We start from the raw sequence: 13748 nt of genomic DNA on the forward strand, positions 1-13748 counted from the left end.
GAAACATATAGCGAAGCTAATTGTGGTCTTAGTGCGGATGTAATCGTGGTCTCCTGTTTTCCTACATGCTACGTTTGGGCACAGGAAAAGAACAAGACAACATCGAACTTTAAATATCTGGAAATATAATGGCTGTAACATTGATATAGTAGACAATTTTTGTTATCTCGGTGCCCTGTTCAGATTTAATAATAAGTTTACCCATATGGTTAAGCATGTGGGTGATCAGGGTCGTAAAGCACTTTTTGCTTTACGGTCCAAATGCAACCGCTTTCAATTAAATATTAAGACATTGTTAAATCTTTTTGATTTAAATTACTCTTGTGAAATATGGGGGAGGTATAATTGTACAGTAATAGAAAAAATTCATTTGGAATTTTGTAAAAATATACTTGGTGTTAAGAAATCTACCTGTAATGCTATGGTTTATGTTGAATTAGGTCGATTGCCACTGGCAAATGAGCACATATTTAGGATGATAAAATATTGGTTTAAGTTATTAAGTCATGAAAATTGTATCTTGAATGAAGTTTACAGTTTTTTGTTACTAGAAACTGAAAACGTTTATCCAAAATATAATTGGTTAGTATTTGTAAAACAGAAACTTTTTGAACTTGGGTTGGGTTTTATATGGGTGAGGCATACTCCTTCCGACATCAGATTATTACCTTTGATTAAACAGCGTCTAGAGGATCAGGCTAAGCAGACGATATTTAATTCTTGAAGTATTTCTAGTAAGTGTGACTTATATAAGTATCTTGTAGACAATGTCACTTTAAAATATTATTTAACCAAGTCATTACATAAACAACATAGAATTGCAATAACTAAGTTACGCTTGTCTACACACAATCTTGCTATAGAAGTTGGTAGAAGTAGAAATATTGACAGGAAAAATAGACTTTGTATAAAGTGTACTTAAAACGAGGTTGAGGATGAATTTCACTTTTTACTTATATGTCCTAAATATTCAGAGATAAGGAAGAAATTTATCAAAAAATATTACTGGTACAAACCTTCTGTCTTTAAAGTTTTAAATTTACTGAACTCAAATAAAATAAAGGAACTACACAGATTAGGTCAATTCATTATACACGCAAATAAACAGAGAATGATGTAATATGTGTTTAATTATGTTGCAAATGTATTGATAAATGTATATATAGATTAATCGTAAATATTATAATGTACCTTATGTAATATGTATATTATAATGTTAATGTTCATCTTCATATGTTATCCTTTGTATTCTGTACAATATGTAATATTATGTAATATGTTCTGTACATCACTGATTGGCTGTCAAGCCAAAAGTAATAAAATGAAAAATGAATTGAACTTCAACTTCACAGGAAAACAGAACATCTACCATCAAAATAATGATGTTATCATGACTATGTACAAGTCAATATAATAAGGACAGCGCCCGGTCAATTTATCCGGACTTACGTTAAAACTAATAGATGAATAAAACAAAAATCCGTTTTTTTTTCCGTTCTTACCTGGCAATCCAGACCGGGTAACAGAAGAACAATGAAAAACAGCACGGCCCACACCTGTGGTAGTGGGAAGTAAGTGATGGCCTGTGGATAGGCTACGAATCCCAAAGAAAATCCACCTGTAATTAAAGTTATACTCATATCGATCTTGTTGGTGTGTGGAGTCTGATTGTGAAGGAAACCGGGGTACTCAGAGAAGAAAACAAACGTAGCCATGAAAGTGACGCCTATACCTTTTCACGACCAGAGAATCGAACCGCGGTCACTTTGGTTTAACTAAAGCGGATGTTAGATAATATCTAATAGATTAAACAATTACTATATGTTAGGGTCAACACCAAAATCGATATATAAGCCACATACATGTAATTATGGCAAATATGAAGTGACAAAAATGTCAAAGGTGTGGTTGATCCAAAACGTCTTACGATTGGTTTTCGGCAAAATAATTTTGAAAGTCTAAAACCTAAATGTAAATCAGATTAAACGATCTAACATATTATTTTTGAAAATTATAAGCCAGGTTTTGTTTTGTTCTGAGCTGTAATGTAGCTTGTGCTTATTTTAAAATAAAAAACAATGAGCCCCAAAAGGGAGATAAATCAAGCATAACATAAAAATTAGTTTTCTCCCTTACATTAACCGTATGAAGCAAACGCATGGATGGTTCTGACAAATACAAGTATATATATATATAGATATTCATACTTACCAACCTGAGGAATATGTTTTGTAATAGTTGGGTTTGGCTATGATTGATTAAAACATTGTACAGACAATTACTTTTATTTATCTGTTTTTATAGATACACTCCATCTGCTGATTTAGCAAATGTAATTTTAGCGAACATAGGCTAATTGATTTTCATCAAAATAACATACATTTGCTCCGCATTTCCCCACAAACATAATGCTAAGAGGCAGTTGCCACTATACGCCTATAACACCCAGTGCCTCAGGCTATAACACCCAGTGGGTCATGTGACATAAAAAGGCGGAATTTGTTGTGTTGGTTTAGGTTTATTTTCAATGTTGACGAAAATGGTATAACCATGTAAATGTAAGTATTGAACAGTCGTTTTAACGTTGCAAAAGTATATGAAATAAAATATATAACATTTCATTTCAAATTTTGTAAATTGCAACTAACCTGATGTTATGACCTTGTTGATTGGTACGTTGCTCTCATGTGACAATACACCAATCACAGAGAAGATAACAAGTCCGTTAAGGAGGCCGTAGCAGACCGTCATCACCGTGCTAATTATAGCATCACTACAACAAAAACAAAAGTCGGTGTCGATACTGTACATAAGTCCGAGAATATAACAAGTTCGTTAAGGAGGCCATAATTTACCGTCAACAACTTGTTGATTATAGCACCACTTTAACAACAAGAGGCCTAATGGGTCTGTATCACTCACCAAGTATTCATTTCCAGTCCTTCGGGTAATCAAAATAAGCTGGTGTTTTTTTTGTATTTTTAAGCAAATATATGACCACTATGAACTTGAATATGGGTGGCAATGTAATTTCGCAAACAACTTTGTGGCGTTGAAATGAAAAGGTGGACTACTGAAGGATGACCTCCATAAGCTCATTGGACATGCGGGTTTCTCTATTATACACTAAAACTTCATATTTGGGAAAATGTGTCAAGTACCGAAAGAACGTCATTCTAATCTATATTTTGAGAAAAACACACAAATATTAGCCCCAACTCCTACTACAAGTATATAAACAAGGTGTCACTTAAAGATCGGACGATGCATCGATCGAGGAACGGAAGTAGACTATCTACATTAGAGCTGTTTTAAAACAGGGAGTCTGATTGGTCGACAATTAAAGTTAATGAATATTTTCACAGAGCTGTCGAACAGTCAGATTGCCTGTTGCAAAATCGCTTTATAATAGATAGCCTACTTCCTTCATTTTTAAATCATTGTCACACGACAAAAGGTATAGCATGCATTGATATTTAAGAATTCTGAACAAAGGTTCATCACTGAAGTATGCGTGCATTTGATATTTTAGTCATATTTAAATGAAATTCAAAGTGAATCGAAGCTCGCCCCTTCCTCTTCCGACTTTTCGAATGTTACACCTTGCTGATAAAGTAAGAGTAGGGGTTGATATTTTTTTGCTATAAATACTAAGGAAACATGAAACATTCTTACGAGCCCCTGTGATAATGATGTGGAAACTAAGAATGAAACTTTGGAAAAAAAATTATACCTTAGGAAAATTTTAATCAGTCTTAAAATACCTTTGCGGAAAAACAGTTTGACAATGGTTCGAAGAACCCACCAGAATCAAGTTATATCTGTGAATGTATCGCATGTCAAACTGTACGCATATCCCTTACCCGTACCCTTACCGGAAGCAGTTGTCGGTAAACTTGTTGTGACTTCCGTACATAGCAAGTCCTCCCCAAGCTGGCCCCAGAGTATAAAAGGCCATGAAGGCCGCTTCTATCCATACCTTGTAGAAAAATAACACGTGACTGTACACGACTTGATGAGATTATGTTCAAATTCAACAAAATATTTTAACCATTATAAATTATATGTGTCTTAGGAATGAAAAGTTCTAAAAGAGGATGAATAATGTTAGATACTTTCATTCATTTACTTGCAACACAGGGTTTTTAATCACACAAAAGGAATTATTGAAAACATTCAACGGAATAAGGTGGTCTTGAACAAAAAAGATTCGGAGAAAAAATATTTTCGTTGAAAAGATATAAAGTTGATTTCCAGACAAAATGCAAAAGAATTTCATATTATATAAAGTTTTGTCAGTTGCCAATTATTTCGCAAGATACTGACATACCTCGGAGTGAGACAGGCGCTCGAAGTCTGGTGTAATAAAATAAGCCATCCCAGTGGTTGACCCCGGAAGCGTGAGAGCCCTGATCCAAATGACGAATGTGAGTACTATTGGCGCAATAGCTGTGACGTACATCATCTGAGGATAGGATGACGTTCATTGTAACAATGACGTAACACGTCTGTGACGTACATCATCTGAGGATAGGATGACGTTCATTGTAACAATGAATGTAAGGAACGACAACTCTAGGTAGGAGTAGAGAGAAAGTGAAAATATCAGTTCTGTTAAGTTAAGATAGAGAGTTCCACAACGACCAAATTAGCGATCACATCGAGTAGTGATTGAGAACTTTTAGTATAATTTGCCTACCTTGCCAATGGACTGTATACTCCTGACGAGAGACAACCAAATGATCACGTGACACCCCAGTAGATAGAGAAGATATTTCCAGTTCAGCCTGCCAATATCATCCAGTCCGGTGGAAATATCAAGTACCTTGTAGCTTCGTATAAAAAAGGCGTACAGTGATGGCAATAGAAGTGCATAAAAATGTCCCATACCCGCCCCCGCTAAAAATAGTAGCAATGACCTTGACATTGACACCCCCCCCCCCCCCCCCCCCCCCTCCCATAAAAAAAAGACTGAAAATCAAACTTGTTCTGTAGCTACTCATACTGAAGTTGCATACCAAGTTTCAACAACATACATTGAAGTATGGCTGACAAAAGTGCAGAAAACTGAATTGAGGGAAACTGAGCGAACGGACATACAGACAAGATTCAGTTATGGGGTGTGGTCTTTTGTCCGTGAACTTGTGGGGTGCAACGCACAAGTTTTAATGAGCTATGGACATTACATTTAATTTCCGTTCATTCCGTCGCTAAAACATCACATGCGCAGTGAGGTTTAATGATGAATTATGGGAAAAACCCTAAATTACATTCAATTTCATCTTCTATAGGCGACGAAGATATTTGCACGGAATGAATCGTTAATTCACCCCACAAGTATATCTTAGCGACTACGGACGGACGGACAGACGCGGAGCTATAGTCCCTCGGTTTCACCGGTAGGGGGCTGAAAATCATAGAGTCAAATATCCCAGACTTCCATATCAATCAAAGTCTACGTTCTCTAGAAAAGAGCAAAAGCAGTCACATTTAATTTTTTGCTTTTTAAAATGTTTACCTCCCATTCTCAGAACGTTTTTGAGGTCGGTTGCAACAGAAACTTACTTCCAGAATTCCTCCACGGACGACATCGGGATCAGCGTGGTGACATTGTCTCCAATGACAATAGATTCTGGTGACGAGGAATACAGAGGCTGCAGGTATAATATAATTAGTATGGATAATATTTCTATAGATGCTGTTGATAAAAGTAATGTACAAATGATTTAATCAAGGATTAAAGAAATATTAATGTAATATTTAGTTTAAACAATATTTTAATTATATTCAAATACTTACACACAACATCAAAATACTAGTCATATATACATATAGGATTTGAAAACAAGCTAAAAGCTTATACTAATATATATGGTTAGTCAATGGAATTCTAACGACAACTGTGAATTTTATGGGGAAAAATGGTGTAGAACTTCAGCTTTTGTTTTTGTTTGAAATGTACACTTTATTACACGCTCATGGTAAAAAATAAACCCAAGTGTTCCGGAAGAGTTCTCGTCTTCTGTTTCATCGTCGACTCCCGCCAGGTAAATTTATGAAGCATATGCGCGGGTCAAGCAGGAAAATACCGAAATAAAATCTAGGTTATTGTTAAGTACGGATTTTATTCATTTTCACAAGCATTTGCCGCAATTTTCGCACTGAAACAAGAAACGGTTTTGTAGCAGTAACTTGCACCTTGTCGTTGCTATGGAAACCATGACGTCACTTGAAATGTGATTACATACCATGTCAGTTGTGAGATTGAAGGTTGAATTGAAGGTGATGTTGGTGGCGAGTGATTGACCGGAGTGGACACAGGCCGGAGTGTTCCAGGCATTGTTACATGACGTCCAAGGGAGTTCGGACGAAAACGAGGCTATGATGTACTCGATGATCCAGGGTTTATGAAGCATGGTGTACGCAGCGACGATCCAGTTTATGATGAGGAACGCAATGCCAAATCCTAGTCAACAAAGCAAGAAAAGTGGGTACCGCTGTGTCGACCAAATCTATAAATCCTAGTCAACAAGGCAAGAAAAGTGGGTACCGCTCTGTCGTCCAAACCTATAAATCCTAGTCAATATAGCAAGAAAAATGGGAACCGCTCTGTCGTCCAAACCTATAAATCCTAGTCAACAAGGCAAGAAAAATGGGAACCGCGCTGCTGGTCTAAACTGGCATAAACAGATACAAACAAACTCGTTAGATTTACATAAATATTATTATTATCAAACACTAAGCGTCGTATTATCTTGTAAACCGAGTATTACTGACTCAATCGTCCCACAGTCGGGTACTTTCCAGTGTCGCTAGGGGTAAAATAGTCATGATACAGAAAATGAATGGAAATCTATCATTGCTAATGTATGAAAAAAGTCTGAAATAGATCTAAAGAAAAAATTGTGAAAAATATTGATAACAAATTTCAACTGTAAAAATCCAAGATGGATACATGTTGGCGATTGTTGACAGGCACAAATAGCGACCAAAAGAAATATACAATATATCTGAGAAAGATCAATGAAGACAATAACGGGGAATCTGCACATTAAGTTCCACAACAACAACAAAAACAACAAACAAACAACAAACAAACTAAAAGACGGAATTATGCATTAGTATTACTGCGTTCTCGATCGCTATGGTCGCGACCATTATTTTTTTTAATTTACTGGCGCTAAAACATGATATTCTTACCTCTGAATAATGGACAAAAGTCCCACACACGCCAAGTCCCTTTCCCGGAAAATTGTGACGTCATGATCTCCAGAAAGTACAAAGGAATCCCACAGACAAGCATGAAGAAAATGTACGGAATCAAGAACGCACCTGCCCAATAAGAATAAGAAATCATTATGACGTCATCACAATGCAGTAATGACGTCATACCATTGTTTAGATCCTCTTTGTCATTTTTGTGATTAAATTGTCAAATATTAAAATTTTATTAAGCTGAATATCAGATTTTTGATATATTTTGCATCGCAACGAGATTTTAACCGTTGAATTTTCGTTAAAAAAATATAAATAATGTAAAAGAAGTAAATTTGCTGTAATGCTGAAGCATAACAAGTCCTTTGTGCAACACATAAAAGAGCTTGAGCACAAAGTCGAGGTAAACATTCCATTCTTGGAAATGGTAATCAGGGCCCAGATGTTCAAAAGGTGATTAAGCTAATCACAGTTTAACAATCTTATAACACTAACTTGACAAAATTTCATGAAACTACAACACTCCTCAGTTTCCTCATACCTGCCGATTTTAACGAATATACACTCAGAGGTTTTGAAGTAAAGGCAAAACGAGATTTTCACTTATCAAGTAATTGAGCTAATCAACTTTTAAACAACTGGACCCTGGTATCTGTACAATAATTAGTCGGGTACGAAGTACGGTGACGTATAGATGACGTCAGATACTCCGATATTTTTTCGGCATAGCCGTATAATTTTCTTTTGGCCCCGGATATGACGCGACAGGTGGCGTTACTGGTCAAGATGAAGTATGTGATTGGTCAAGGTAGCGGTAAATGCAAAATGCAGATATGCAGTTTTAAAAAACGAAGCAAAGATTAGATTGAATGCAAGCTGAACAAGTAGAATATTTTTTTAAATGACACATTAATAAAATCATATTCCTGATTCAAATGCAGTTTTACTATTACCAAAAATGATTCAAACTGATATAATTTTGTTATTCGTACTAAAATGCTTTAGTTCGTTAATTTATTTCATCGTCAGTTTTACATTATAACCATCAGCATTACAACTATGCCGTTTTTCTTTTTTTAAAGATATTTCTTGTTTAAGTTTACCTCCTCCGTTTCGGTAGGTTAGATACGGTACCCGCCATATATCCGTTAGGCCAAGCGAGTAGCCGAGGAGAGAAATTATGAACTCTTTTCTCGATGACCATTTCAGCTGACTCGCTTCTGCCAGAACATGAACTTCGTCTTTTGAAGATTCTAATCCATTTTCCGTCTTTTTCTTCATTTTTTTTCTGGAACTAGGAACAGGTCTACACTCCGCCAAATACCGCTAGTACCTTTTCAATTGTTCATGAATTGTCCAGTGACCTAGACTATTTAATACAGAGCATTGATTCAAGATCATGTTTAGTTATTATGCTTGGATATAATTGAACAAATCTTATGTCTGATCATAACATCGACTTTGCAGCTAATATATATATATCTCCCACATAAAGTTTAATATATAATTTAATTTAATTCAAATCCACGCGTTTATAAGGTATCTCGTTTTTGACGAATGTATGCAAGCTCATACATGTACATTAGAGTTCAATATGTAGGTTCTAAAAGTACATCGATGGTGGACCATATAAACTGGTGAATTAGAAACATTAAACCCGCATATTAAGTATGCGTAACAATTCTGACGAAGGCAGGAAAGCTGTGATGTTTAGTTTCAAAAAAGTGAATTGCAAATATTTAAGATGTTCGCACACAACTTCCAAAGGGACGGCTGCATATGATTAGGTTACCTGATTTGTCACGAGGGCTCGAGAAACAAAGACACTATTTTGCTATTTTGATATGTTGGAAAGTTCAAGAATTATTTAGAAGTACATGTACACTCTTATATAATGAAATTCTGAAGTTATAGGTTCATATTTTAGCAAGGACAGATTTTCCTATTCAGTATTTAACTTCAATAAAAATAATTTACTTTTAACAGCTTTTTGTTTTAATATTTTCCAAGACTAATCACTCTGGTGACTGTACCATCTTAAAATTCAGGTCGCATTTCTCCAGAATTCTGACGATTTTCGGCTCATCTGCTTCATTCCTGTCTGTTAAGATTTGCTCCGTTATTCCATAAACCATGCTGGTGTCTTCGGCAGTATGCTTCAGTGAGGTAGCACTATAAATCGGCGAAAGTTCCGGCCTATCACAGGGAGACTTAACACGAACATATCGCAGCGTCCCAAAACACACACACGCACTCACCACATGCATGAATGTCGCTCGCACGAGAGGCTGTCCGTAAATCGGTATCGATTGTCTTAGGTCTTAGACCAGTCCGAATGATTCCGGGTACCTGTTTTCTTTGATATACCCCTATCATCCACCCCTAATAGTATATTAAAGCGGGTAGTTGGAATCATTCGGAATAGTCATGGAGTACCTGGTATTATTTGAATTTCACGACGGCTTGATAGTTCTTCTTTCAAAATTTTATCTTCGATTGGTCCGTGTATTCGTCCATGGCGTCTTACAGACTGCTGGGCCGTTTTCGTTTTTGCGGTCCAAACGGTTGGTCCAGTTGGACAGATACTGTTCGTTATGAAATAAAAACGGACCTAGATTGTATATTATTTTCAGACGAGCCTGGACAAAGACTCCCAAGGCCTGTATACCATTTGCAGGTCCGTCAAGATATATGTTTGAAATATTACATCTAAAAACTAAAGAACCGGTTTGTCCGCATAAACGAACAGGCCCCTGGATACATTCATCGAAATAAACTAGACACACTTCTTATGAAATGCGGCTTAACTCAATGGAAAAAAATACGTGTGCAGTCCAAATCGAGAAGTGCTTCTAGATCTCTTCACACATACCTATCCCATCAACATTTTCCTTGCAGCGCTCTCATTCCAACATAAGACTGGTCATCAGCCCTCAGTTTCTGATACTAGCTTATCTCCCCCCCCCCCCCCCCCCTTCTTCAAAACCTAGATCAGAAATATCCTGGAGATCAAAATCATAAAGGTCAATCTTATTTGATGATTCTTATATTCTAGAGACAGGGGGCCAGTCCAATTCCAACTCTTTAGCCTCCGGACCGATCCATGATTTAGTTAGGATGGGGAATCTAGTTTCTTTTCTCCTGGTCTAAAACTTGTACACCTTTCCCCCCTCTTCCTTTGGCATGTTCCAAGTATGCCATGACTCCCGCAAATGTATCGTTTACTTCACGATTTTGAATGCAGTTTGACCCTACTAGAGCAGGAACGTCAACTTTCTTGACAAAATTTCCCCTAGGGTGGGTAAGTACAACTTTTTCCTGGTTCAAACTCGGAAAGTATTTTTTGTATCTATAAACATAAAATTCGTCTGAATTGATAACACACACTTGTATAGCTAATTACATGATGTTTATTTCTTTGGTCTAAGGTTGATGATAGGCACACAAAAGACAATGAAAATTTGATACTGCTGGCGTACAAATGTACAAAAAGATTCAATGATAAACATATCGTTAATTTTAAATTTTTAGGGATAAACAGAAAGTTTTTTTTTGTTTTTTTGCAAAACAGATCAATAAAATTCAATTATCTGGCGACTAAAATAAGCTAATACAATATTTTATAATTAGGAAGATTTCAGTAGCCTTAGATGGTGTTAAATTGTACATAGAACAATTATTTACTAACAAAATCTTGCCATATTTCTTAAAAATAGCTCTGGTGATAGATTAATCAGATGCAAAATCTCAGCAGGATTTGGGTAATGATTGGAAATATAACTTTGAAACTTGAAAATAGCTTTTCAAATTCCCAAAATAAATCATTCTTTCAGCATCAATACCGCAATGATCTCGAGTTCAAGCTGAAATCTAAATAATGGTTTTCATCACAGAGTTATTTCCCTTAATCCATTTTTTCCTTTTATTTTTTTAAAACAAAGAGTTATCTCCCTTCATCCAATATTTTTTTCCTTTATTTTTGACAAGTCTGCGACATTGTTTCAACATTAATGTATTATTTTTCATACAAACAGAAACAAACACATATATGTAAGTTATCCTAGGAAAAGTAATCACAACTACAAAAAGTACATGATTTAAATAAGAAAATACATAAAAAATTGATCTACCTTCAATTCATATGCCAATTTAAAACAATATCAAAATCTTCAATCCAATAAATTTACTATTTCCATACATAAATGAAACACTATTAAACAAATCTTACATAATAACCAGAAAAATGATATGGTCAAAAAGTTTTAAAACCAATTTCCTCTAAAGGAATGACATAACATTAATGGTTTTAGCTAAAGCATATTCCTTGAAGTCCAAAATAAAAATTCCCTTCTAATTTCTTGGAAAAAATATGAGGCCCTGCAGGCCGCTCTATACATTTGCATACCTTTTTATATGTATACTTATATCTTCATCATAATATGTTATAAATTATGTAAATGCACAACCGTGTAAAGTTTAAACATATACAATAGTTTGTAAAATAACTTTGAATCTATAAAGATTATAAAATTTGATCTTTAAAATAAAAACTAAAAAGGGATAAATACACATTTCTTTTGGAAGAACGATGTAAATTAAAATATAAAACCTGGAATTAAAACATGCTTTTTTAAACCAAAGTTTATTGTTCATATAGCACCTTATTTGCATACAAAAGTGAACTAGAAAATCATGCTGAAATTTCCCCAAGAAGTTGTATTTGGAGTACAATGGACTACGCCCTTGCTCAAATTATAAAACTTGGTAACAAGCAATTGGATATTTTCATTTACATCTCAGATTGTTCAAACCGACTGCAGTTGAAATAGTTTTTGGTCCCTTTCATTTCAAATTTAATTTTTAACAGAAAAGATATAACTTCATTTCAACATTATTGAAAAAAAAAATAAAAAAATTGACGGTAATTTTTCTATTGTCTTCATTTGAACATTTCATTTTTAAAACTTTGGCATAATTATTCCACAATTTTCGTACCATATAACCCAAACGATGACCCTTGGCCAGTTGGGTTAATCAACATCAGTTGTGTGGGCATAAAAAGGCTGATAACTCTTCCTCATATTACAAACTATTTCATAATTTTCTAAACACAAAAATCCAAGGGACACCCCAACATTTGTGACAATGACATATATATATAGAGTATCTAACACGAATGGTTTGACCTCAAAGAAAACGTTTTGTTTTATAAAATATGCAGTTTATAACAATTGGTTTCTATAACTATACAAAATTCTGTACAGCTAACAGTGTAGGTGTCAAATCCCCATATTGGTGGGGCAGAAAAAAAAAATCTTCAATTACCAAATTCATCAACATACAGCTGATCAATAAGAACATAAACAAAGGAAAATTCCCACTTAATTTTGAAAGACGGAAAACTCGGACATATAACAATCTGTTTTTTCCTATTTCTCAAGAAATTCCTAATTCATGAAAATTTGTTACAAGGAAGAGAAAATTCTCAAGCTAACAAGATTCTATATTATGCATTTAAAATGGCATAATGCTCTAAAAAAGGTTTTACCAACTACAAATACCTAGATGGTGAAGTTATGAGAATTAAAGCTATAATCGGATTGTAACATCTGTGGGTTTTTGACATTGATCACAAAATCTGAATTTGTAGATGTTTCATTAGCATAGGATAAAACAATTCATACAAACTTGTAAAAAAACTAAAAAAAATTAGATATGAAGCTTTTTTGTTATTTCAATTGTTGTGGGTTTCCTTTTTCTTTTTAGGAGACAGCTGAAGCAAAAAATATGTATTTTTTTCAGAATTTACAAAACATTTTATAACTTTCTCTATAGATATTATCATCATTTTATGTATTCTATACATTAAGATAGAGAACCACTTGACAGGACTTGAAAGTTGTTGTCATGGAAGTAATATGAAAATACAAGGTCCGTCCTTATTTCTTAAATGAACTCTTGTAAAAATGGTCAATCCGTACACAAGAATAAAAATGGCCCTGGACAAATTTTGCTGTCTATTTCTTACCAAGGACAATATGTTTAAAAGTTCTGATGAAGATGATAAAACATATATCCAGATAATGAAACAAAAAACAAATTGACAAGACGATAGCAACACATCATACGGTGGGGTAGTTACAAGGCAGGTCTGATATAACCCATATAAATTAACATAGACTTTAAATAAGATGACCGCTAGATGACCGCTAGATGACGGTGTGAATGATTACCAAATAATGGTGTAACATATATAACAGTTCACAATCAAATGCCACTTGACCTACAATGGTCAACTTAAGTTATATGCTACTTTACTGTGACATGGAGAATTAAGGCTGTATGATACCTTACTGTGACATGGAGACTTAAGGATGTATGCTACCTTGCTGTTACATAGAGACTTAAGGCTGTATGCTACCCTACTGTGACATAGAGACTTAAGGCTGTATGATACCTTACTGTGACATAGAGACTTAAGGCTGTATGATACCTTGCTGTTACATAGAGACTTAAGGCTGTATGATACCTTA

General features: G+C 34.8%; 1 protein-coding gene across 1 annotated transcript; it reads right to left on the reverse strand.

The window, feature by feature from the left end:
- Positions 1 to 1502: 1502 nt before the first annotated feature.
- LOC117337947 (sodium- and chloride-dependent glycine transporter 2-like) lies at positions 1503 to 8594 on the reverse strand (the record flags this gene model as incomplete). Its single annotated transcript, XM_033899105.1, is given in 9 exon segments — positions 1503 to 1618; positions 2649 to 2773; positions 3876 to 3979; positions 4331 to 4465; positions 4700 to 4832; positions 5566 to 5654; positions 6249 to 6466; positions 7201 to 7332; positions 8319 to 8594. Coding segments are annotated over 9 exon segments (1230 nt in total), but the record flags the coding sequence as incomplete, so codon positions are not given.
- Between the last annotated feature and the right edge of the window lie 5154 nt (positions 8595 to 13748).

This window comes from Pecten maximus, chromosome 11, assembly GCF_902652985.1.
Source record: "Pecten maximus chromosome 11, xPecMax1.1, whole genome shotgun sequence".
Taxonomy (NCBI): domain Eukaryota; kingdom Metazoa; phylum Mollusca; class Bivalvia; order Pectinida; family Pectinidae; genus Pecten; species Pecten maximus.